The sequence below is a fragment of the Procambarus clarkii genome, chromosome 54 (genome assembly GCF_040958095.1).
Source record: "Procambarus clarkii isolate CNS0578487 chromosome 54, FALCON_Pclarkii_2.0, whole genome shotgun sequence".
Lineage (NCBI taxonomy): Eukaryota > Metazoa > Arthropoda > Malacostraca > Decapoda > Cambaridae > Procambarus > Procambarus clarkii.
Window position 1 is genome coordinate 16,936,758 of NC_091203.1, and position 26,259 is coordinate 16,963,016.

A 26,259-nucleotide genomic window follows, 5' to 3' on the forward strand; every position below is an offset into this window, starting at 1 on the left:
GGCAATACTAAGGTGTACCCCATGGTAGTGTTCTTAGCAGTACTCTTTTTTCCTGGGATTTTTGGGATTAATCTTCAACACTCGTTTGTCTTAGTCGTCCTATATTTCTTACCTCTGAGTTCAATGCATTAAGGCCATAAATTTACTTAAGGAATTGTTTCATACATCCTGGGGCGCTGATGGACGCACACTCCTCTCTTTATACTCCTCTCTCGTGCTGTCGAAACTCGATTATGTCTGTTCCACTTACTCGTCTGCCTCTCCTTCCACTCATCGTTGTCTTGATGCTCTGCACCATACTGGGTTACGCCTCAGCTCTGGTACCTTTTTTTTTTTCTTCTTTTTTTTTTAGATATATACAAGAGTTGTGACATTCTTGTACAGCCACTAGTACGCGTAGCGTTTCGGGCAGGTCCCTGGAATACGACCCCCACCGCGAAGAATCGTTGTTACAACCAAGTACGCATTTTACTGTTGCGTTAAACAGACGCTACAGTTAAGGATTTGCGCCCAGTAAATCCTCCCCGGCCAGGATACGAACCCATGACAAAGCGCTCGCGGAACTGTACCATTGATGGTCTTACATAGTCTCCCTGGCTTTGCGCCTTCTTATTATAATCACTTACTTCTTCCCCTTCATCCCCATCTCCTTGGTCCCTCCTCACCTGTACTCCTCTTTCTCCCTTCCTCACCATTTCCCACCACCTTTGCCTGGCCCTCACTTCACCCATTCAACTTGGTCCTACTCCCTCTACCTATTCCTTCACCCTCTCCATCCCCGTTTCTCTCCTAAAATATATTTTATTAATAATAATTATAGTGTCCTCATTCAATTGCTGTAAATGATATGCACACAGAATCTAATAAACACTTGAATTGAGACTCCCCCACCCCCCCTACTTATGGGAGGGAGAAGTTCAGAATGTTACATGGGATTATGACCTCAGTTTAAAAGGCAGGGTGTTTCAGTTAATCCTCCAGAGACAAATGAATATTGGTGTATTTTTATAAGATGCTTTAATCCTTTTTTCAATATTTACATAGGTATTGGGACGGACAGTGCAAGAAATCGTGTGGCATCTGAATGTGACCCCAGCACACTGGTACCGATTGAATTCTGGCGTCCCTGACCAGCCTATGTTCATCCCGGACTGCCACCTGAGTGTCAAATTAGGTGACACTAGGCCCAAACGTCTGGCCTACAACTTTGGACAGAAAATAATCTCTCACAGCTACAGATTAAACAATACAATCTCCTAACTGAAGACGTAAATACAAAGACTTCACATTTACTTCCCGCCTCGATTACACCTTGATGTTGAGGGAGGGGGCGGGGGGGTTGTGTTCTGCCCGGGTAAGTGAGTGGCTCCTACTGTCTTCTTATATGCTTGCTGTGCGGTACACAAGCGAAGTGCCTCCCGTGTGTTTGCTGTGCATAGACACATGCATTCACTTCAGTTCCTTTATTTGGTTAAGCCTACTCAGTCGTTGCATCACCTGGGTGGGGTAAAATGGGAGGTTGCGTGGCCCTCCTGAATCAGCCGTCTAGTTCAGACATAGCATCAACCTAGTATTGTAGGGCTGTTATTCCAATCGGTCCTTGGGCTACTTTTAAGGCCCTTATATAATGGCCCACGTATACTATCCGTTAGCCCCGAAGATATTCGAGTGCTTGTGCCTAACCTTGTTGGGTTCAATGGCGGGAAGGGGTGCATTGATGTGAAGTCCAATTTCTAGTTACGTGCTTCTAAATACATATCTATTTTAGGATCTGAGAGAGCGAGTAGTCTCCAGAGTTGTACAGACGGAATATCGGGTTCCATATCTAAGGCAATGGTGGTCCCAGACCATGCTTAGTCTTTGGCTCCCTCTCGGTGGACGGTGCCTTGGCACAGTGAACGGACACTGGTGCACTGTCCTCAGGTAGGAGGGGGTATTTCCCACTCCCCTCAACTGCCTGCTGTGACGGGGCACATGCTAAACATGTTCGTATATGTTGGTCATATATGGAGATTTCTGCATTCCTCAGTATGCTTTCATCTTGGGGTTAAGCCTACCCTGGGGTTGACCACTAAGAGTGGGGGAAATTGGAGGTTCAGAGCATCCCACCTGAACCAATCGCCTCTAATTAGCACCACCTAAACAGATATCGGGTCAAGTGAACATTGTAGGATTGGTGTCCTTATTGGACCTTGGGCTCAGTTCAGGAGTACATTCACTCTCCATGCCTTTGTATGGAGAGGGAATGTACTTCCCTCTTTTCCAAAATTTTGGAAAACTGCCATGGTTCTTTTAAGCGCAGAAGCAAGATGTTCCTTTGCCCCTTGTATGGTGATCCTGGACATTATTGTACTGGCAGCTCTTCCTGATCTCGCAGAATACACTGCGGAAAGGCTCAACCTGCCTTCCCTCATATTTACGTCCATTGTAAGTTTGAACAGATCATCCAGTTTAATCTTCCCTCCTTTCATGGATCGGCGCCAGAACTGGCAGCTGGACTCCTCTACCATTACTAATGCTCGTGTATTGCTTCACACTAATATTCCCTAACTTCCTTCTCTTCCATTGTTCTCATTTTCCAAACCTTAAAAACGGAGCCTCCATCAGCACCCCTTCTTCAAATCTTCTTCAATCTAATGGTAATGCTGCACGCTATTGCAGGCAGGACAGAAAAGTCTAGAGTAGACTGGCGAAATGAAATCAATGAGTAAGGAAAGACAAAGGGGGGCACACGGACTGTAGGGGGATATGGGGGAAATAAAAGAAGCTTGTTGATGCGTTGGGGGTCTATGGCATGGTAATGTCAAAGATGAAGGATGGCATCTTCACTTTTAATGGAGACAAAAACAACAAATTGGGCATCACCACAGTTGATGTAGTGAATACACCAACATTCTTTCTTAGAATGGTCTGAGGAACCAAATAAGAGGAAACAGAATACCAGATTTCTTTTCTCAGTGCCATAATTTCCAGCACCAATTGTATAGGTGAAGAAAGGGACTGTATTCCTGACTAGAGCTTCTGGCACCAGCAAGAATTACATTAGATAGGAGGGGTGCGACTATCGAGCGTTACAGTAAGTAAAATCGCTAACAAAGTCAACTTAGTTGACCTATGCAAAGCTCCTGACAAGCACACTTTTTGTCAAACTCCAACACTATGGAGTAGGGTCACACCCTTCTGTACTTGCAATCTAACCTCAGACAGGCAGCACTATGTTCGAACGATGCTACTTCTCCCACTTTGCTAATTGACATTAACCTGTGGAACGCTAACGTACTTGGTCCATTCATAACATCAAAGACCTAAATGCCAGTTAACATTTGAAGCCTATTCAATATGCCGATGCAACTTATTTTCTCCCATGCTAATCTAGGTAATTTTACAAACACGGTTAGTACCGATATATTTAATGTATCTGTAGTCGATTGCTAACAAGTAATTATCAAAAGGCACCAGAGCAGGAAGCAACTGCTTACAAACTGGGAGTCGACTGCTAGCGGCCGTGGAGTGAGGACGTTTACCGACCTCCGTGGCTGTTGGAGTTGTTTGCCGTTTGGTCGCCAGGTGATGGGGCGTCACTGCCCTCCCAGTGTTGTTGCCTGCCTGGCTGCGAGCTGACGTGGCCGTTTTGACATGGGGGGTCCTTGCAATTCCTCCTGTTTTGCGGGTGAATTCCGTGGGACTAGAATTCTCGTGCCAGGCTGGTTATCCGGCCATTGAGTTGATGTGCGACATGCTTCGTGTCCCGGTGGAGGCTGTATATGGAGTTCAGCTTGTTACGGCCCACCTGGTGATTGTCAAGTTCGTGTGGGTGGAGGAGTATCGGGACTTCCTCCGGCGGAACGAAGGGCGTTTGTTGCAGTTGCCGGATGGCGCCGGCTCCGTTACGGTCTCAGACCGAAGTGGTGCTCTGACATATGTCAGTGTGCACGGTGCGCCCCTGGAGTTCCCTGAAGACCTTCTCCGGTGCTTCTTCGGGAGGTATTGTGCTGTCATCAGTGTGCGGGTGAATACGCTTTCCTCGGGGAAGTATGCTGGGAAGCAGACGAGCGTCCGTACCTTAGGTATGCGCCTGCGGTCGGATATCCCATCTTCTGTCCGGCTGCTGGGTTACTACGTTCGGGTGTATTATGCCCGGCAGCCCCGTACTTGTTTCCGGTGTGGCCAGTTAGGGCATCAGGCTGCCGGGTGCTCTGAGGCCCCTGCTGCACCTGTTAACTTGTTTCGGGAAGAGGATTTCCCGCCGCTCCGTCAGGGCGTGGATTCCGGAGATGAAGAGGGGCAGGTCCCATTCGCTGCTGATGCGGCCCCCCCCCTGCGTCACCCGACATGCCCCCAGTGGTTGTTGTCCCTCCGCCGGGTGTTCCGGTGGCTCCTGTCGCTGGTCACTTCGCTGTGCCAGTTGCTCCCGAGGGTCTTCTGAATGGTCTCTGCAGGTCGTCTGCATCTTCCTCGACTCCTGCTGCTGCGCCTGGTCCTGCACCCTCGCCGGGTGTTACGGCTGTGCTGGGTGTTGGGGGGGCTGCGGAGCGTCCTGTTGTGTGCGGCCCGGTTCCCCAGGTGGTTGAGGCTGCTGCTGTCCTGCGACGGGCGTTGGTTCGCCCAATTCGTGAGGCCCGTGGTTCTGGGTCCGCCTCCGGTTGTGAGGATGTGCGGCCAGTACCCAAGCGTTCCAGGCGTTCTTCTACTGCTTGGGCTGATGTGGAGGACAACGACGCAGGTGGAGCTTCGGGAGATGATGTGGCGATTCCAGGTGCTTCGCGCTCTACGTCGCTGGTGGTGGCTGATGTCCATGTGTCTGCTGTTGACGATGGTTGTGCGTCTGATTTACCTCCTATTCTTTCTCCTGCAGAAGGTTCTACGCAGTGGGAGGTGGTTGCTCCTACGGACGTGGGTGGTGTGGGTTCTGGTGCGAGCCGAGGCATCAAGCTGGTGCTGAAAAAGGATGCCAAGCGTGGGGGGTCCCAGCAGGAACAACGTTCGGTGGTTGACGCGGGACCCTGTGAGGCAGCCCAGGAGGCTCCCAGTGCGCTGCTCATTGCCCGGCCTCGTGAGAAGGAGCCTCCCTATCATCTTGGCCTCCGGAGTGGCGCATGATGATGAGCATCCTTTGCGGTTTGACATTGTGGACTGCGTGCGTCCTGTTCCGTGGTGCCCTTCTTCCATCTGGGTTCGGCTGGCTCGGTGTTTTATTGTGGGTGTGCTGGCGTTAATGCCTGATCCTCGTACGGTTCGTAATGATCCTGTTACGGAGGACGTCATGTTACTTTGGGAGGCGTATTGTATTCGATTCCCGGCGGCGGAGTGGTCGGATAAGTATGAGAAATTTAAGTAGTCTGTGTGCTTGCTGTGTGTTTGGTGTGTGCTTGGACCTGTGGTTTGTTTGAAATGTGTTGTACCTATTGTGCGCCCTTCATGCCGGTGTTATGTTTGTTCTCATGACCGTTGTTTTGTTGTATTTCTTCTATTTCCGGTATTGTTTCTTTTTCTTGTGTTTCATTATGTTTCTGTTTTTGTTGTAGGCCCTTCAGGCCAGTGTTTAGTGTCTTTGTATAAATTTGTATTGATTTGTTTTGTGCTGAAGTGTCTTGTTATGTTTCTTGCTGTACTTTGTTGTTTTATTCTCGGTCCTTCAGGCCAGTGCATGTCAGTTGTTGTGTTTGTGCCTGTTTTGTTTTCAGGTGTGTGTGTTATGCTTGTTTATTATTATTGTTTATTTTGGCCTCGCCCTTTGTTTACGGGGCGGATGGCTTGGTATGTGTTTTTTATTCCTGTATTGTTTGTGCTGTGCGCTTGACCTGGTGTTTTTATATTGCTTTACCAGTTGTACGTGTTTGTTCTTTGTTTTGTTTGAAATGTATTGTTTGTCCTGTTCTGTTTCCTGCTATGCCTCTTGAAGTATATTTTGTTTTTCTGGAGGTTTTGTTTTGTGATGTTACTGTGATTGCTAGTTTGCCATTGAATTATGTTTTGTGCTTTGATGTATGCTGTATTTTTCTATGTTTTTCTCGTGTATGTGTTTTGTTGTGCTATGCTGTCGGCCCTTCTGGCCGGTGGTCTATTGTTTTCCTTTGTTATGTATTCTGTATTGTTTTTATTGTAATTAAATTGCATGCTTTGCATGTAAAAATGAAAAAAAATAAAAAAAAACTTACAAACTAAGCTATCGATCACATTGTTACCAATACGTCATTTTGTCTGGTACAATAATCAAATTAACTTAACAATACCCAAAATACTCTTAGGTACTGAATAATGTCATAGGCCTAGTGCTCCGGCTAACAATCGTATCTAGCCTCTTTCATAATTCAGAGCGGCACTTGTGCTGAATTTTCCGCCAAAGTTGTATACAATAGCTTGTTAAATATCGAGTGTGTCTGTTCACGATTAGGGAAGTAAAATAAAAACGTCCTGGAATCAATGATGAGCGGTTGGGTGGCGTCCCTGCCACTCCATTACCTCTATGGAGGTCTAAAACTTCCCCCTGCCGCTAGGAGTCCTACACCTGGCAGCGCACTAGATTGATTCCGGTTCAGATTCCCAGCAGATTCCCTCAACACAAAGCTGCTCTCAACACAAAGCTGCTCTCAACACAAAGCTGCTATTAGGACAATATCCAATTCTGGCCCCAGACATCACTCGATACCCTTATTCAAATCCCTGAATATGTTAGACATTAAGTCACTGCACATTCTCTCATGTGTACTATACATATACAAAACGCTAAATTGTAATGCCAATCCTGATCTCAAAAGCTTCATAGAAGGTTGTAACAGAACCCATGAGCACCACACCAGAAATAAATACAGTTTTGATATTCCTAGAGTACGACTTAATCAAACCAGAAATGCTCTACAAATCAAGGGGCCCAGGATGTGGAATGACCTTCCCAACCATGTTAAAGACAGTACCTCTCTCAACCAGTTTAAGTTAAAAACGAAGCTATACCTAATAAATTCCCTGTAACCTACCTTACCTCTCTATTGTAATTTGAACGTATGGTTAACGTTCGTCTGATGTGGTTCCTGGAACACCATCACCTCCTCTCCCCTTCTCAATTTGGTTTCCGCAAGTGCCGCAGCACGACAGATGTCCTGGTGAACTTGGAGGTCTATATTCGTACTGCTTTTGCTGCGAAGACCTCCGTTGTTGCCGTCCTTTTTGACCTAGAAAAGGCTTACGACACCACTTGGCGTTATCATATCCTATCTCAACTTCATTCTTTTGGCCTTCGTGGTCATCTCCCTCTCTTTCTCCGCAGCTTCCTCTCTCGTCGTTCCTTTCGGGTGCGCCTTGGTACCGCTCTCTCTCCCTCTTTTCAGCAATACGAAGGTGTGCCCCAGGGTAGTGTTCTGAGCACTACTCTTTTTCTGGTTGCCCTCAATGGTCTTCTTTCCTCTCTTCCTTCTGGTGTCTTCTCCGCTCTCTATGTCGATGATCTTACCCTTTGTTGTCAGGGTGATGATTTGCCTCTCCTTCAGCGCCGGCTTCAACTTGCAATTGATGCCGTGTCGTCTTGGGCCACAGGTCATGGCTTCAAGTTCTCTACTTCTAAGACTTATGCCATGACTTTTACGCGGAAACGGGTTGTTCTTCGTCCCTCTTTGTCACTTTATGGTCATCCCCTTGAATACAAAGATTCCGCGAAGCTTTTGGGGTTAATCCTTGACACTCGTTTGTCTTGGTCTCCCCATATCTCTTACCTCCGTGTTGAGTGCTCTAAGGCCCTTACCCTTCTTTCGGGTCTTGTCCCATACTTCTTGGGGGGCAGATAGGCGCACTCTCCTTGCTTTACATTCCTCTCTCGTCCTGTCTAAGCTCGATTATGATTGCCCTGCTTACTCGTCTGCTTCTCCTTCTACTCTTCGCCTTCTTGATGCTTTGCACCATACTGGGTTGCGCCTCAGTTCTGGTGCCTTTCGTTCGACTCCCGTCCTGAGCTTGTATGTTGACACTGGCTTCCTGTCTCTCCAAGACCGCCGTGATCGCTACTGTCTTCGCTATCTTGCGCGGTCCTTACAACATCCTTCCTCTCGCCTCTGTCGTGCTTTAACTTTTACCCGTCCTGCGGTTCCTGTTCCTCTTCACCACCTCCCTCTTTCTGTCCGGTTATCTCGCCTACAGGACTCTCTTTCCGTTCGTATTTCTGATGTTTCTCCTCGTGTTGTTCCTTCTTTGCCCCCGTGGAGAGTCCCTCTTCCGCGGTTTTGTACATCCTTGACCCGTATCACTAAAGCTTTTACCCCTCCTACGGTTCTAAAACGCCTTTTCCTTGAGCACTTTTCTTCTCACTCCCGCTCCGTTTCTGTCTTCACCGATGGGTCTAAGTCTGCGGACGGTGTTGGCTACTCTGTTGTTTTTCCTGATCGCACTTATGTGTGTCGCTTACCTCCGGAGACTAGCATCTTTACAGCGGAGCTTTATGCTATTCTCTATGCTCTTCTTCTCCTGCTTTCTCGTTGTCAGTCTTCCTTTGTAGTTGTTGTTGACTCTCGTAGTGCCCTCATTGCTTTCGGGTCCTTTAATCCGGTTCATCCAGTAGTTGTCGAGATCCAGCATTGGCTGTTTCTTGTTCACAGTAAATTTAAGTCGGTTGAGTTTTGTTGGGTTCCCAGCCATATTGGTGTGTCTTTAAATGAGCGTGTGGATGCTGCCGCCAAGGAAGCTGTCCGCTCTTGACCCATCTCTCGTAAAGATGTTCCGTATTCCGACTTTTACCCGGTTATCCATTCCTCCGTCCTTACCCGTTGGCAGGCTTCTTGGTTGTCTGTTACTGGTAACAAACTACGTACTCTTAAATGTTGTTTTTCCTCGTGGCCGTTCTCCTTCCACCGTAACCGGCGGTGGGAAACAGCTCTGGCGAGGTTGCGTATTGGCCATACTCGCTTAACCCATGGTCATTTGATGGAGCGCCGCCCTGCTCCTTATTGTCCTAGTTGCATTGTCCCTCTTACGGTCGTGCATGTCCTTCTTGAATGTCCTGACTTCCAGGACGAGCGTGTGTCTTGCTTTCCGACCGCCCCTCGCGGTCACCTGTCCCTCGATAGAATTCTTGGTGACTCGGATACTTTTGATATCGTTCGCCTTATGCGTTTTTGTTCTCGTATTGGCATCCTTGGTGATATTTAGCGCCCTCTGATTATTTTGCGCATTTCATGGTGCTACATAGCCTTCCCGGTTTAGTGCCTTCTTTTGATAATTACTTACTTAAAGAAATATTAACATGACTGGGAACCCAGCAAAACTCCACGGATTTAAATTTATTAGAGATAAGAAACGGCCAATGTTGAATCTCGACAACAACAGGATGGACAGGATCAAAGGACCCGAGAGCCATGAGGGCACTACGAGAGTCAACGACGATCACAAAGGAGGATTGACAACGAGAAAGCAGGAGACAGAGCATGGAGAACAGCATAAAGCTCCGCTGTGAAGATGCTAGTTTCTGAAGGAGGCGACACATCATTGCGGTCAGGAGAAACAACAGAGTAGCCCACACCGTCCGTGGACTTGTACCTATCGGTGAGATGGAAACGGAGCGGGAGTGTGAAGAAAAGTGCTCAAGGAACAGGCGTTTCAGAACCGTAGGAGGAGTAAAAGCATTAGTAATTCGGATCAAGGATTTACAAAACTTCGGAAGGGGGACTCTCCACGGGGCCAAGGAAGGAATAATACGAGGAGAAATATGAAAAAGACGAATGGAAAGAGACCTGTAAGCGAGACAGCTGGACAGAAAGAGGGAGGTGGTGAAGAGGAACAGAAACTACAGAAGGGGTAAAAGTCAAAGCACGACAGAGGCGAGAGGAAGGATGTTGCAAGGACCGCGCCAGATAGCGAAGACAGTAGCGATCACGGCGGTCCTGGAGAGATAGGAAACCAGTGTCAACATACAAGCTGAGAGCGGGAGTCGAAAGAAGGCACCAGAGCTGAGGCACAACCCAGTATGGTGCAAAGTACCAAGACAACGAAGAGTAGGAGAAGCGGACGAGTAAGCAGGGCAATCATAGAGTTTAGACAGGACGAGTGAGGAATGTAGAGAGGAGCGTATGCCTATCCGGCCCCCCCCCACCTCCCCCCCCACCTCCCCCCCCCCGCAAGAAATATGGGACAACCTTGAGGGAAAGGGCTTTAGAGCATTCAGCGAGGAGGTAAGAGATATGGGCTGACCAAGACAAACGAGTGTCAAAGATTAACCCCAGAAGCTTAGCGGAACCCTTCAACACAAGGGGATGTCCATAAAGAGAGAGGGACGAAGAATGACACGCTTCCGAGTAAAAGTCATAGTACAAGTCTTAGACACAGAGAACTTAAGCCATGATTGGTGGCCCAAGACACTGCATCAATCGCAAGTTGAAGCCGCCGTTGAAGGAGAGGCGAATCATCACCCCGACAGCAATAGGCAAGATCGTCTATATAGAGAGTGGAGAAGACCATTGAGAGCAACAAGAATTGTGCTCAGAACACTACCTTGGGGCACACCCTCATATAGCCGAAAATAGGCATAGAGAGTGGTACCAAGCCTCACTCGAAAGGAATGACAAGAGAGGAAACTATGGAGGAAGAGTAAGCAAGTAATTATCAACAGAAGGCGCCAAACCAGGAAGGCTATGTAGCACCATTAAATGAGTGGGATAATCAGAGGGCGCTAAATATCACCAAGGATGCCAATACGAGAACAAAAACACATAAGGCAAACGATATCAAAAGTATCCGAGTCGCCAAGAATTCTATCGGGGGACAAGCGACCATGGAGGACGGTCGGAAAACAAGACACACGCTCGTCCTGGAAGTCAGGACATTCAACAAGGATATGCACGACCGTAAGAGGGACAATGCAATTTGGACAATAAGGAGCAGGGCGGTGCTCCATTACGTGACCGTGAGTTAAATGGGTATGACCAATACATAACCTACCCAGAGCCATTTCCCACCGCCGGTTACAGTGGCAGGAGGAAGGTCACTGGGACACACGACTCTTAAGAGTACGCAGTTTGTTACCAATAACAGAAGACCAAGAACTCTGCCAGTGGGCAAGGATGGAGGCGTGAATAACTGGGTAAAAGTCGGAATAAGGAATACCTTTACGGGAGATTGGACAAGTGCGGATGGTGTTCTTAGTGGCAGCATCCGCACGCTCATTTAAAGAGACACCAACATGGCTGGGAACCCAGCAAAACGCAACCGGCTTAAATTTACAGGAGATAAGAAACAGCCAATATTGAATCTCTATGACCACTGGGTGGACCGGATTATAGGACCCTAAAGCCATGCGGGCACTACGAGAGTCAACTACCACTACGAAGGAAGATAGACACCAAGAAAGCAAGAGACGAAGAGCATAGAAAATGGCATAAAGTTCTGCTGTGAAGATGCTAGCCTACGGAGGAAGGCGACACATAAGTGTGGTCAGGAAAAACAACAGAGTAGCCCACACCGTCAGCAGATTTAGGCCCATCAGTGAAGATGGGAACGGAGTGGGAGCGAGAAGAAAAGTGCTCAAGGAAGAAGCGTTTCAGAACTGTAGGAGGGGTAAAAACTTTAGTGATGCGGGTCAGAGAAGTTCAAAATTTGGGAAGGGGAACCCTCTACGGGGGAAAGGATGGAACAATACGAGGAGAAACATTAGTAATACAAACCAAAAGAGAATCTTGTAAGCGAGACAAGTAAGTGATTATCAATAGAAGGCACCAAACCGAGAAGGCTATGTAGCACCATCAAATGTGCGGGATAATCAGAGGGCGCTAAATATCACCAAGGATGCCAATACGAGAACAGAAACGCATGATCAAACGATATCAAAAGTATCCGAGTCGCTTAGAATTCTATCGAGGGACAAGCGATCGCGGGGGACGATCGAAAAACAAGACACACGCTCGTCCTGGAAGTCAGGACATTCAACAAGTATATGCACAACCGTAAGAGGGACAATGCAATGTGAACAATAAGGAGCAGGGCGGCGCGCCATTAAGTGACCATGAGTTAAACGGGTATGGCCAATACGTAACCTAGCCAGAGCCGTTTCCCACCGCCGGTTACAGTGGCAGGAGGAAGGCCACTGGGACACACAACTCTTAAGAGTACGCAGTTTATTACCAATAACAGACGACCAACAACTCTGCCAGCGGGCAAGGATGGAGGCATCAATAACTAGGCAAAAGTCGGAATTAGCAATACTTTTACGAGAGATGGGACAAGCGCGGATAGCTTCCTTAGCGGCAGCATCCACACGCTCATTTAAAGACACACCAACATGGCTGGGAACCCAGCAAAATGCAACTGACTTAAATTTACTGGAGATAAGAAACAGCCAATGTTGAATCTCGATGACCACAGGGTGGACCATATTAAAGGACCCTAACGCCATGAGGGCACTACGAGAGTCAACTACCACCACAAAGGAGGATTGACACCGGGAAAGCAGGAGACGAAGAGCATAGTGAATAGAATAAAATAGCATTTCTGCCCGAAACGCTGCGCGTGCTAGTGGCTTTACAAGACTGTAATTACCATATTTGTATCCTCACATTCCTTATGTACATTCTTGTATATGCATAAATAAATAAATAAATAAATAAAGTTCTGCTGTGAAGCTGCTAGCCTCTGGAGGAAGGCGACACATATAAGTGTGGTCAGGAAAAACAACAGAGTAGCTCACACCGTCAGCAGACTTAGACCCATCGGTGAAGATGGGAACAGAATGGGAGTGAGAAGAAAAGTGCTCAAGGTAGAGGCGTTTCAGAACTGTAGGAGTGGTAAAAGCTTTAGTGATGCGGGTCAGAGAAGTACAAAATTTGGGAAGGGGGACCCTCCACGGGGGCAAGGATGGAACAATACGAGGAGAAACATTGGTAATATGAGCTGAGAGAGAATCCTGTAAGCGAGACAAACGGACAGAAAGAGGAAGGAGGTGAAGAGGAACAGGAACTACAGGAAGGGGTAAAAGTCAAAGCATGATAGAGGCGAGAGTGAGGATGCTGTAAGGATCGCGCAAGATAGCGAAGACTGTAGCGATCACGGCGATCCTGGAGAGACAGAAAGCCACTGTCAGCATACAAGCTGAGGGTAGGAGTTGCACGAAAAGCACCAGAGCTGAGGCGCAACCCAGTATGGTGCAAAGGATCAAGAGAGCGAAGAGTAGAAGGAGAAGCAGAAGAGTAGGCAGGGCAACCATAATCGAGTTTAGACAGGACGAGAGAGGAATGCAAATAGAGGAGCGTGCGCCTATCCGCTCCCAAAGAGGTATGGGACAAAACCTTAAGTAGGTTAAGGGCCTTAGAGCATTCAACACGGAGGTAAGAGACATGGGGCGACCAAGACAAACGAGTGTCAAAGAATAACCTCAAAAGCTTTGCGGAATCTTTGTACTCGAGGGGATGACCATAAAGTGACAAAGAGGGACGAAGAACGACCCGCTTCAGAGTAAAAGTCATGGCACAAGTCTTAGTACTAGAGAATCTGAAACCATGATTGGTGGGTCAATAGGACACGGTATCAATCGATGAAGCCGCCTTTGAAGGAAAGGCGAATCATCACCTCGACAGCAAAGAGTAAGATCGTCAACATAAAGAGCAGAGAAGATGCCAGAAGGAAGGGAGGAAAGACCATCATTGACGGCAACCAGAAAAATAGTACTCGGAACACTACCTTGGGGCACACCTTCATACTGCTGAAAAGAGGCAGAGAGAGTGGCACCAAGCCTGACCCGGAAGGTACAACGAGAGAGAAAGCTTTGAAGGAAGAGAGGGAGATTACCACGAAGGCCAAAAGAACGAAGTTGGGACAGAATATGGTATCTCCAAGTCGTGTCATAAGCCTTTTCCAGGTCAAAAAGGACAGCAACAACGGAGGTCTTCGCAGCAAAAGCAGTACATATACAGACCGCCAAGTTCACCAGGACATCAGTCGTGCTGTGACACTTGCGATAACCAAATTGAGAAGGAGAGAGGTGGCGATGGTGTTCCAAGAACCACATCAGACGGACATTTACCATACGCTTAAAGAGCTTGCAAACACAACTCGTGAGAGCAATAGGGCGGAAGTCCTTAGGGGACGTACCGAGAGACCCTGGTTTCCGAATAGGGAGTACAATGGCATCAGGGACGAACGACGACTCGCAGACCTGGTTACAGACTCAGTAAATACCGAGACGTGCACGGAGGGAGATGGCAAAGCATCTCATAATGAACGTCATTCGAGCCCGCCGCCGTAGATCCGCAGAGGGCCAGGGCAGACTTAGGTTCAGAAAGAGAAAGGATCGTTATAGGGAGGGCGGAAATCTAAAGGACAAGATTCAAGAACAGGCTAACGAAGAAGGAAGGATTGAGGGAAATGAGAACCAGAGCTAACAGAAGAAAAGTGGGAAGCCAGTTCGGTCGCGACCTGCACTGGATCCGCAACAAGATTACCTCGGAGGTGGAGAACCGGCTAGACATCCGGAACGAACTTCCCCGCAATCTTGCAGATTTTCCAGATCTGCGGCAGAGGAGTATCGGACGTAATGGTGGAAACATAAGATATCCAACTCTCACGTTTAACTGTACGGATGGTCCTACGGGCCACCGCACTTGCCTTCCAAAACAGAATAAAAGAATCAGCCGTCTGCCGGCGGCGGAGTTTCTTCCAGGCCGCACGCTTACAGCGGACAGCCCGAGCACAGTCCGCAATCCACTAGGGAACGCACTTCCGTGTGCCTCGGGAGGTAGAGCGAGGAATAGAGTGGAGGGCAGCATTGAAGACAGTGTCATAAAGGAGGGCGCGAGGAAGAGGCAGAGAGGAGAGGTCAGAAAGAGTAGCACGGAGGGTGAATATGCACCAGTCAGCCTTGGCAAACTGCCACCTAGGGAAGGAAAGGGGAGGGCGGAAAGAAAAAGGAAACGAGGATAAGGAAATGATTACTGTTATGGAGGTCATCAAGAACCTGCCACGTGAAATCTAAGTAAAGGGACGACGAGCAGAGAGAAAGATCAAGACAGGAAAGGGTGCGAGTCCACACGAGTGGGCTCACCAGAATTCAGAAGAGATAGAGAAGAAGCGAGGACGAACGGTTCGAGAAGACGGCGTCGGGTGTTTGTCAGAACATCACCCCAGAAGGAATGGCGACAGTTTAAATCGCCCAAAAGGAGCACCGGCTCTAGCAAGGAGTCCAGGAGTTGCTTAAGATCAGGAAGGGAAAGCGGGACATTTGGGGCGGGGGGGGGGGAAGAGATAAATGGAACAGACTGTATACCATTTACCCACAAAAACACGGGCAGCAGAACAATGGTTAGGTGATGGAAGAAGTAGGGGGACGAAGGGAATATCAGATCGAATTAAGAGCAGTGGAGTTACGGGCCCCAGCAAGAGCTGGGGGGGGGGGGGAGAAGGAAGGAATTATCAAGGGAAAGCGCCAAGCCATTACGACTGTATAGCACTGGGAAGGGGTCAGGATAAGGGGAGGGGGGGAGAAAGAAAGGAATAACCACGAAAGTGACCAGGACGTAAGCGAGACAAACTGACAAAGAGGAAGGTGGTGAAGAGAAACTACAAGAGAGGTATAGGTCAAAGCACGATAGAGGTGAGAGTGAGGATGCTGTAAGGATTGAGCAAAATAGCGAAGACTGTAGCGATCACGGTGGTCCTGGAGAGACAGTCAGTGTCAGCGTACAAGCTGAGGGTAGGAGTTGCACGAAAAGCACCAGAGCCAAGGCGCAACCCAATATGGTGTAAAGGATCAAGACGGCGAAGAGTAGGATTAGCAGAAGAGTATACAGGGCAACCATAATCGAGTTTAGACAGGACAAGAGAGGAATGCAAATAGAGGAGCGTGCATCTATCAGCTCCCCAAGAATTATGGGACAATACCTTAAGTAGGTTAAGGGCCTTAGAGCATTCAACACGGAGGCTATGGAGGAAGAGGGAGAAATTCCCAGGAAGGCCAAAAGAATGAAAAGGGGGGGGGGACAGAATACGATACCGCCAGGTAGTGTCTTAAGCCTTTTCCAGGTGAAAAAGGATGGTAACAACGGAAGGTCTTCGCAGCAAAAGCAGTACGAATATAGACCAAGCTCACCAGTACATTTGTCGTGCTCTCCGTGCCCAAGTAATTATCAAACTAAATCACCAAACTGGGAAGGCTCTGTAGCACCATCAAATGTGCGGAATAATCAGAGGGTGCTAAATAAATATCACCAATGATGCCAACACGAGGACAAACTTACTAGGCAAACGATATCAAAAGTATCCAATTCACCAAGTAAGTAATTATCAAAAGAAGGCACCAAACCGGGAAGGCTATGTAGCACCATCAAATACGCAAAATAATCAGAGGGCGCTAAATATCACCAAGGATGCCAATAGTAGAACAAAAACGCATAAGGCGAACGATATCAAAAGTATCCGAGTCACCAAGAATTCTATCGAGGGACAGGTGACCGCGAGGGGCGGTCGGAAAGCAAGACACACGCTCGTCCTGGAAGTCAGGACATTCAAGAAGGACATGCACGACCGTAAGAGGGACAATGCAACTAGGACAATAAGGAGCAGGGCGGCGCTCCATCAAGTGACCATGGGTTAAGCGAGTATGGCCAATACGCAACCTCGCCAGAGCTGTTTCCCACCGCCGGTTACGGTGGAAGGAGGACTGCCACGAGGAAACACAACATTTAAGAGTACGTAGCTTGTTACCATTAACAGACAACCAAGAAGCCTGCCAACGGGTAAGGACTGAAGAATGGATAACTGGGTAAAAGTCAGAATACGGAATGCCTTTACGAGAGATGGGACAAGAGCGGACAGCTTCCTTGGCGGCAGCATCCGCACGTTCATTTAAAGACACACCAATATGGCTGGGAACCCAACAAAACTCAACCGACTTAAATTTACTGTGAACGAGAAACAGCCAATGCTGGATCTCGACAACTACTGGATGAACCGGATTAAAGGACCCGAGAGCCATGAGGGCACTACGAGAGTCAACAACAACTACAAAGGAAGACTGACAATGAGAAAGCAGGAGACGAAGAGCATAGAGAATAGCATAAAGTTCCGCTGTAAAGATGCTAGTCTCTGGAGGCAAGCGACACATATAAGTGCGATCAGGAAAAACAACAGAGTAGCCAACACCGTCCGCTGACTTAGACCCATCGGTGAAGACAGAAACGGAGCGGGAGTGAGAAGAAAAGTGCTCGAGGAAAAGGCGTTTTAGAACCGTAGGAGAGGTAAAAGCTTTAGTGATACGGGTCAAGGATGTACAAAACCGCGGAAGAGGGACCCTCCACGGGGGCAAAGAAGGAACAACACGAGGAGAAACATCAGAAATACGAACGGAAAGAGAATCCTGCAGGCGAGATAACCGGACAGAAAGAGGGAGGTGGTGAAGAGGAACAGGAACCGCAGAAGGGGTAAAAGGTAAAGCACGACAGAGGCGAGAGGAAGGATGTTGCAAAGACCGCACAAGATAGCGAAGACAGTAGCGATCACGGCGGTCCTGAAGAGACAGGAAGCCAGTGTCAACATACAAGCTAAGGATGGGAGTCGAACGAAAGGCACCAGAACTGAGGCGCAACCCAGTATGGTGCAAAGCATCAAGACGGCGAAGAGTAGAAGGAGAAGCAGACGAGTAAGCAGGGCAACCATAATCGAGCTTAGACAGGACAAGAGAGGAATGTAAAGCAAGGAGAGTGCGCCTATCCGCCCCCCAAGAAGTATGGGACAAGACCCGAAGGAGGGTAAGGGCCTTAGAGCACTCAACACGGAGGTAAGAGATATGGGGAGACCAAGACAAACGAGTGTCAAGGAATAACCCCAAAAGCTTCGCGGAATCTTTGTATTCAAGGGGATGACCATAAAGTGACAAAGAGGGACGAAGAACAACCCGTTTCCGCGTAAAAGTCATGGCACAAGTCTTAGAAGTAGAGAACTTGAAGCCATGATCTGTGGCCCAAGACGACACGGCATCAATTGCAAGTTGAAGCCGGCGTTGAAGGAGAGGCGAATCATCACCCTGACAACAAAGGGTAAGATCATCGACATAGAGAGCGGAGAAGACACCAGAAGGAAGAGAGGAAAGAAGACCATTGAGGGCAACCAGAAAAAGAGTAGTGCTCAGAACACTACCCTGCGGCACACCTTCGTATTGCTGAAAAGAGGGAGAGAGAGCGGTACCAAGGTGCACCCGAAGGGAACGACGAGAGAGGAAGCCGCGGAGAAAGAGAGGGATATGACCACGAAGGCCAAAAGAATGCAGTTGAGATAGGATATGATAACGCCAAGTGGTGTCGTAAGCCTTTTCCAGGTCAAAAAGGACGGCAACAATGGAGGTCTTCGCAGCAAAAGCAGTACGAATATAGACCTCCAAGTTCACCAGGACATCTGTCGTGCTGCGGCACTTGCGGAAACCAAATTGAGAAGGGGAGAGGAGGTGATGGTGTTCCAGGAACCACATCAGACGAACGTTAACCATACGTTCAAAGAGTTTGCAGACACAACTTGTGAGAGCAATAGGGCGAAAGTCCTTAGGGGAAGTACCCAGAGACCCCGGTTTGCGAACAGGGAGGACAACGGCATCGAGCCAGTCCTCAGGGACTGACGATGACTCCCAGATCCGATTATACAGACTCAGTAAATACTGAGACGTGCTCGGAGGGAGATGGCGAAGCATCTCATAATGAATACCATCGGAGCCCGCCGCCGTAGAACCGCAGAGGGCCAGGGCAGAACGAAGTTCAGAGAGAGAGAAGGGATCATTATAGGGAAGCTGAAGATGAGTGCAGAAATCTAAAGGACGAGACTCAAGGACAGGTTTACGAAGAAGGAAAGATTGGGGAAGATGAAGACCAGAGCTAACAGAAGAACAGTGGGAACCCAGTTCGGAAGCGACCTGCAACGGGTCCGCCACAAGAGTATCATGGAGGTGAAGGACCGGTGAAACATCGGGAATGAACTTACCCGCAATCTTGCGGATACGCTTCCAGATCTGGGCCAGAGGAGTTTCGGACGTAATTGTTGAGACATAAGATGCCCAACATTCACGTTTAGCCATACGGATGGCCCTACGGGCCACCGCACTCGCTTTCCGAAAGAAAAGAAAAGAATCGGTCGTCTGCCTACGGCGGTGCCTCTTCCAGGCTGCTCGCTTACAGCGGACAGCCCGAGCACAGTCCGTATTCCACCAGGGAACGCACTTCCGTGGACCCCGAGAGGAAGAGCGAGGAATAGAGCGGAGGGCAGCGTTGAAGACGCTGCCCTCATGAAAAAGGAGGAGAGCACGAGAGAGAGGCAGAAGGGAGAGGTCAGAGAGAGCAGCACTGAGGGTAAATAGGGTCCAGTCTGCCTTAGCAAACTGCCACCTAGGGAAAGAGAGGGAAGGGCGAAAAGAGAAAAAGGAAACAAAGATGGGGAAATGATCACTTCCATGGAGGTCATCAAGACCCTGCCACGTGAAATCTAAGTAAAGAGAAGAAGAGCAGAGAGAAAGATCAAGACAAGAAAGGGTGCGAGTCCGAGAGTCCAAATGAGTGGGCTCACCAGAATTCAGAAGAAACAGGGAAGAAGAGAGAAACGGCTCAAGGAGGCGACCCCGGGTATTCGTCAGAACGTCACCCCAAAGAGAATGACGACAATTGAAGTCGCCCAGCAGGAGCACAGGCTCTGGCAAGGAGTCTAGGTGGTGTTTCAAATGAGGAAGAGAGAGCGGGACACTCGGGGGGAGATAAATGGAACAAACTGTGTACCATTTCCCCACAAAGATACGAGCAGCAGAACAATGGAGAGGCGAAGGAAAAAGCAAAGGAACAAAGGGAACATCAGCACGAATCAGGAGAGCAGAAGAATTAGAAGCCCCAGCAATGGCTGGGGGGGGGGGGAAGAGAGAGAAAGGAATAGCCACGAAAACGACCAGGACGAGCACCAAGCATTGGCTCCTGGAGACAGACACAAAGGGGCGAAAACCGCGAAAGCAGAAGTTGGAGTTCGAGGAAATTGGCGTAATAACCTCGAACGTTCCATTGAAGAATGGACAACGACGAGAAGAGAAAGGACAAAAACAGAGAACAAGGAAGAAACAAAGGCGAAAGAGCAACAGAGAACGTTAAAGAATATCAGGGTCGGGATCAGGGTCAGCAAAGTCAGGGTTAGGGGGCATGGGTAAACTGAGCAAAGACGGAGGGAAGGAAACGGGAGAACAGATAAGAGGTGGGCGGGCGGGGTCCGGAGGAGTAGGAGACAACGGAGAGGAGCAGTCAAGGACAGCAGCAGGAAGAGGGGGAGTAGAAAGAGGGGAGCGCACCTCAGCAAGAGCAGCAACCGAAAGGGAAGCAGGGGCCAAAGAAACCTCCATAGCAGGAACAGGGGGCGCAATCACTGAAACGGGAGGGGAAGGAGCAACAGAGCCAGAAGTAGGAGTTGAGGAAGAAAGCGAAGCCTTCTTACCCGCCGGGGAAGAGGAAGGAGAGGAGCCAGGCTTTCGCTTCTGACTTAAAGAGACCGGTGTCCCAGCAACTACGTACCGGGCAACGGATTCCAGTGTCTCAACAGGAGAAGCCGAACGAGAGCACACACGACGGCCGTTAGGAGAGCGATGGACATCCGTCCGCACCGACAGGCGGTGGGGAGAGCCGATAGATGGAGGAAGAGGATGGGAAGAAGGATCGGAGGGGGACGAGGAAGAAGACACAGGAGACACGACAGACCGGGCAGAAGGAAGGGGAACCCCAGACAGAGGACCAGGAGGAGGATCCTTCGGGAGAGAACCCAAAGGAACAATGGAGGGGGCAGTGGGCGCATCAGGGTCCAAGGCCCGGAAACGGTTGTGAGTCTGAGAAAGGCGGGAAGGACGAGGAGAGGAAGAGCGCAACACGCGAGCATAAGAGATATTAGCAAAAGGCGGGAGCCGGCGAACCTGGCGCCTCGCCTCAGGAAAAGATAAACGCTCCCGGTGCTTCAAGTTGAGGACGGCTGCCTCAAGCTTGTAATGGACACACGCACGGGAGAAGGTAGTATGGGCCTCACCGCAGTTGAGGCAACGAGCCTGGGGAGAAGTGCACTCCGACTTAAAGTGACCTTCACACCCACACAAAGGACAGAGAGAGACAGTCCCAGAGCAGCGGAGGGCACCATACCCAAACCTCCAGCACTTGTTACAAAGTCGAGGAGAAGGAATATACTCCTGGACAGAGCACCTAGCACCAGCAAGAATGACGGAGGATGGAAGGGTCCTACCATCAAAGGTGATCTTCACAACGCGAAGGGGTTGACGGCGACGACCACGAGGGGGACGAGTAAACTTGTCAACCTGGAGGACAGAATGGCCTTGGGCATCAAGGATATGCCGAATATCATCGTGGCAATCCTGCAGATTCCGAACACCGGTTGCAACATGGGGTGGGAGGAGAATAGTGCCAACACTGGCATTCATCTGAACGTTCTTGTAGACCTGAACAGGGATCTCGCCAAGGCAAGATAAGGCAGCCAAGCAGGAAGCCGCATCCTGAGAAGGAGCAGCAACGACACGTGTACCGAGACGAGTGGGGTTGAAAGTAACAGACGCATCCACGGAATCTACAAGATGCCGATGGAGGGAGAAATCGTCAGGAGGCGCAGAATCAAGAGGGAGGAGATCAAAGTATTTGGCCCATGAAGCAGGACCAAACAAGACTTAGCCACACCAGGGGACGAAGTGGTCACCACCGGGGGCTGGAGGCTCGACCCAACCACAGAGGAGGGAGGGAAGCTGGGGAAAGAAGTCAGGACGGTCAAAGAAGGAGCAAGGTCGGGGCCCAACACAGCGGGAGCTACAGAACCTGGTCTTCCAATACAGGCCGACTCGGGGGCTTGGTCGCCCACCCCACGAGCCTGAGAGGGTACAACGGAAACATTCAACGACAGACGAAAAGTGACAAATTCATCCACGAATGTGCCCCCATACCCACCATGATGCCACAATTAGAGGCAGGACACCCAACAGGAAGCTATCGCCGATCATGCCGGGGCCCCCTAGGGGTGCGTCGCGAGTATACGCCCCACAAACGCCACCTTAAGAACCGTCAGTCCGTCGAGATCGGGTTCAGCGACGAAAGGGGGAGTGACAATAAAAGGTTCCCCTCGCTCGAGACGTTGGGTACTACAGTTCTACGGGTGCAAGAGTATGCCTCCTCAAGCACCCGGGCGTCAAAATATTATAAGTCCAAAGAAAGAATCCAAAACAAGCAAAAGGTCGGCAGGAAACGACAAGCAGATAGGAGAAGAGGGGAGAGAAAAACGAAACATAAGGAAAAGGAAAAGCGATCCGGCACAATTGGAGAAGACAGCAGCAGGAGTGCAAGGCCAGAAAAGGACAGAGGACTGCCCAACGGAGCATCACACTCCGGCAGCCGTCCACCAAGCCCCCTCACGACGCCAACGGGCCGGATGGGGAGGGGGTCCAATTCACCAAGAATTGTATCTAGGGACAAGTGATCGCAAGGGATGGTTGGTCTCTGCCTAAACCTATACCAGGGACCAATAGTGATGTGCACCCCCAAATATATTATTTTGACCTACATCGAGATTTGTTTGGTTTTGTTACATTCCAGCAAATTTGAGCGTATTTCCCAGTGTTCCACTTCTGCAGGGAAGGGTCAACTCCCAGATACATGTACCCAAGGGGAATGTACAGGTCTCCATCCAAAGTTATTGAACCAGTGTTGCATTTCAATTGTGCACCGTGACAGTAGGAAGAGTGACGCAGCCACTTTGTACGGAGCACGGTACACCCGAGCCGCTCACAATGTCTAGTTATCCCCAATTGTGGATAAAGTGGCTGTATGGATTAAGTGCAGAGGTATGCAGCTAAAGAACAGCAAAAAGTAGAACACGTTTGGAGATTAATATTAAAGAAATTTATTTACCATTTTAGTTTTCCTTGCAGATTGTTTTTTTTTCTATTTACCAGTTACAGGGTTAGTCATGAAGGTATCCTCTTAGATTTGCATACCAGGGGCAGTCAACCTACGAGCCTTAAGAGAACGTTGCTAGGCCAACAAGTACGTCATTAGGTTACTTCAATAAAAAATACACAAATAAAAAATAAAAGTACGTGGTATAATAGTCTTACTAACAGCAGCCTGTTCTCTTTTGGCATTTTCCCGTGGCCGTTACGTCTTCAAGTGTCCGGAGATGTGCTCCGTTTGATCACCGACTATCTTTAAGGCACCAAATGGTCAATAGCTGGTTTACTAGACATTCCTCCCAGAATGTCATCTTTAGTGCAACACCCGCACTCTCTCAACCTCAAGAATACAGGTAATAAGAATCTACTCAATCTTCTCAAACGCTTAGATTTTTTCTCAGCAAGTAAATGTGCATGCAATTATTTATTATGTACACCAAGTAGCTATTAAAAGAACACCCAATGCTTATATCAAGTTTAATAGCTTATACAGACCGATGGTGTTAAACGTTTAATATTACGTTCTTTAAAATCTTAGCCTGGATGACGGTGCTAGAGCTGTCTATAACCGTAGCGGGCTCCGGGGACGAGGACTGTGTCGGTGACTGTGCGGTAGTCCGTGAACACTGTGCTCTTAGTATTGATGTTTGTTCTCACCAACGTTGTCGTGTACGACAGCCTGTGGGGAGTAAATTTATTAATTAGCCATTACAAGTAATCAGGAGGCTGACAGTTCCAGTACAATACTGTAAACTTAGAATCGAACTTACACTTGGGTAGCAGTAGTAGTGTAGGTAGTCTGAATGATGACGTAAGAGGTGTGGGCGATGGTCACGTAGTCTAGAGACCTTTCAGTCACAATCCTGAAGTCTGACTGCACATACGTGACCGTTAGTGTTGAAGGTCTGACAACTACCGTTGTTTGGAGGGCGACGCGGTCATCCACCGGCGTCTGTGCCACCTGTGTAAGACATCACTTAACTAGTCTAAGCTCAGCGTCCAGACCATCATTTATCACAATACATACCAAGTACTCACCGCGCGTGTTCCAGTGGTGACAGTCTGGACGGTGAGGGAAGTGAGGGTGACAGCCACACTCTGGAAAGCCTGATCAGTGAGGGTGACGAAGCGGTCGATGGTGACGAGCTGGGTAACAGTGGGGTTAAATAGTGCATCCACTCTGCTTACTTGAGGACTGCCATACCTTGCACCAGCGTAAGAAGCCGGACCGCTGCTGCCAGAAGCAGCTCGAGGTCCGCTGCTGACCTGTGCAGCCCTGTCACCGCCGCCAACTCTTTGACTAGAACTGGCAGCTGGACTGCTGGCTTGGCCGAGGTTAATACCTATTCCTTGACCGCTGCTAAGACCTAATCCAGCACCTGGAAGTGAACCGCTGCCGACACCCGGGCCGCCACCTACAACTGAACCGCTGCCCTGTTGACCCGATGACTCCCAAGAGCTGGCACCTCCCTGTCCTCGGGTCTGACTGCCATAACCAGAGCCAGGCTGATGGGTTGGGGAAGGTATATAGTAGTCCAGATGATGCATAGGAGTGAGCTGGAGCAAGTTTTCCATAAATTCATAAAATTTATAAGCCAAATATCAAAATTTACGAGGCAATTGCAAGAGGAAAAGGAGTATGTAGTCTTATCCAAATTTATAAAAAACTAATTTTTTTTTTTTTACTAGGCTTCACATTTATTGAATATTAGGCATGTAGTTGTGCCCAGTTGCCTAAACCATGCTATTTCACCAATTTTCTTTAACTAACCACGTTAACTGTGTGCCATGGTAGGGTCCTCGGGAAACAATGTGACTAAGTTTTAGGAGATGCCAATGCTATTTTACATCGCGGGGGTCCCTTAATGGGAGTAACCAATTGAACATGTTATCCCCCCTTTCCCCACCAAAAAAAAAAAAAAAAAAAAGGTCTTGTTTTAGGGGAATTAATATTGCATTGTTAACGAGGGAGAAAAGTAGCTTTGTACATTCGGAAGTTAGGATCAGTGAATTTCTTTCCTTTTGCTTGGTTAGCTGCAAATTACTGCAAAATTAACGTTCCCCGGAAGTATAGAGCAGGGTCAATTTCAGGCAGTAATTTAGAGTTTAGCCAGGAAATTTGAACACCCAATATTATCGACGCCGATTAATAATAGCGCACATATATATACGAATATATTTATATTTACAATAGTTTCAACACTATTCAAACTAAAGACTTTCGAATGTACAAAAGTCTTTCAGACAAGTTCTGGCCTCTAGGGGGATGCCTCACCAAGTAAGAATCGACACATACTCGCATGGAGGAAAGTCATAGTGGCCGAATGCATAGGCTTATTAACAAGCACTTCTGTAAAACTTCATTAATGATCAATACTCACGGTTGAGTAGTGTGTGGATACTACTACCAGGTATATTTGCAACACTAGTTATACTAACGATAGAAATTTTCATCGTTCAGGGTTATGGCTTTAGTACATGGATGGTTTAGCGAGATCTGAAATCAACATATTCCTAAACAAAAATTCTTACCATTTTAACAATTCCTGATTTTAATTCGAGGCAAAGCTTTAGCATAACTAGTCTTGGCGAGCCGAAATTGAGGCACGTGACTTCAGGAACAGTCAAGAAGTGTTAAAATTGTTAACATTCCCTAGGATTTATGCAAGTGAAAAGTTTAAATTTTGCCAATACATCTTCTGGATCATTTATCTAAGCCAATATTTACTTACGGTGGAAATTTGTGCATCGACCAACACCCTGGACACCACCAGGGTCGTCCATAGCAGCAATACCAAGGAATACGAACACATCTGAAATTAATAACTTTTGTTACTATTCAAAATCAGAGGTGGGAGACCAGTGTTACATATACTGACAACAATTTACAGGAAAACTTCATGAAAAAAATATACATATGGATTTACTTCTACCTTCACAAGATTAACTACCTACAAATAATTTTGTTTCGGAAAAAGTGAAATACGCAAGCTAGTATTAAACATTAACTTTACTGCACAACACTAAATCAATACATAAACTTACTACTACAACACGCACAAACCTTATAATATAGAAAGAGTGTTGCCAGTAAAGGAAGCAATGACTAGAATGTCAAGCACAAAAACGCTGCCAGCCTCGTTGCCTTCCCCACACACTACAAACAGACACACTAACGACAGACTGTGAAACAAGGATAGGAAAGCTCCCTATAAAATGTATGTTTATGTATCACCCAACCCAACTCTCTGCCAACCTATTAGCGCCATCTATTGACGGGCGCGGCTACTACAGGAGAATGTGATACTATTTCATTCCGTTCCCAATTACATTAAATCATTGACTTTCTTGAG

At 48.3% G+C, this 26,259-nt stretch overlaps 1 protein-coding gene across 1 annotated transcript; it reads right to left on the reverse strand.

The window, feature by feature from the left end:
- Positions 1–23,368: 23,368 nt before the first annotated feature.
- Positions 23,369–26,086, reverse strand: LOC138352630 (uncharacterized). The gene is made up of 5 exons (XM_069305136.1): positions 25,971–26,086; positions 25,639–25,719; positions 23,945–24,412; positions 23,677–23,867; positions 23,369–23,585 (listed from the first exon to the last, which is right to left on the reverse strand). Exons 2-5 carry the CDS (start codon positions 25,717–25,719, stop codon positions 23,459–23,461), a joined length of 867 nt encoding a protein of 288 aa, XP_069161237.1. The 5' UTR covers positions 25,971–26,086; the 3' UTR covers positions 23,369–23,458.
- Between the last annotated feature and the right edge of the window lie 173 nt (positions 26,087–26,259).

Excerpts from the sequence above, each read along its gene's own strand:
- LOC138352630 (XM_069305136.1), bottom strand. The coding sequence starts at position 25,719 with ATGTGTTCGTATTCCTTGGTATTGCTGCTATGGACGACCCTGGTGGTG. Across the intron at positions 23,868-23,944 it reads TCACCACTGGAACACGCGCG|GTGGCACAGACGCCGGTGGA; the intron begins GTGAGTACTTGG and ends TGTCTTACACAG. Across the intron at positions 23,586-23,676 it reads ACTACTACTGCTACCCAAGT|GCTGTCGTACACGACAACGT; the intron begins GTAAGTTCGATT and ends TACTCCCCACAG.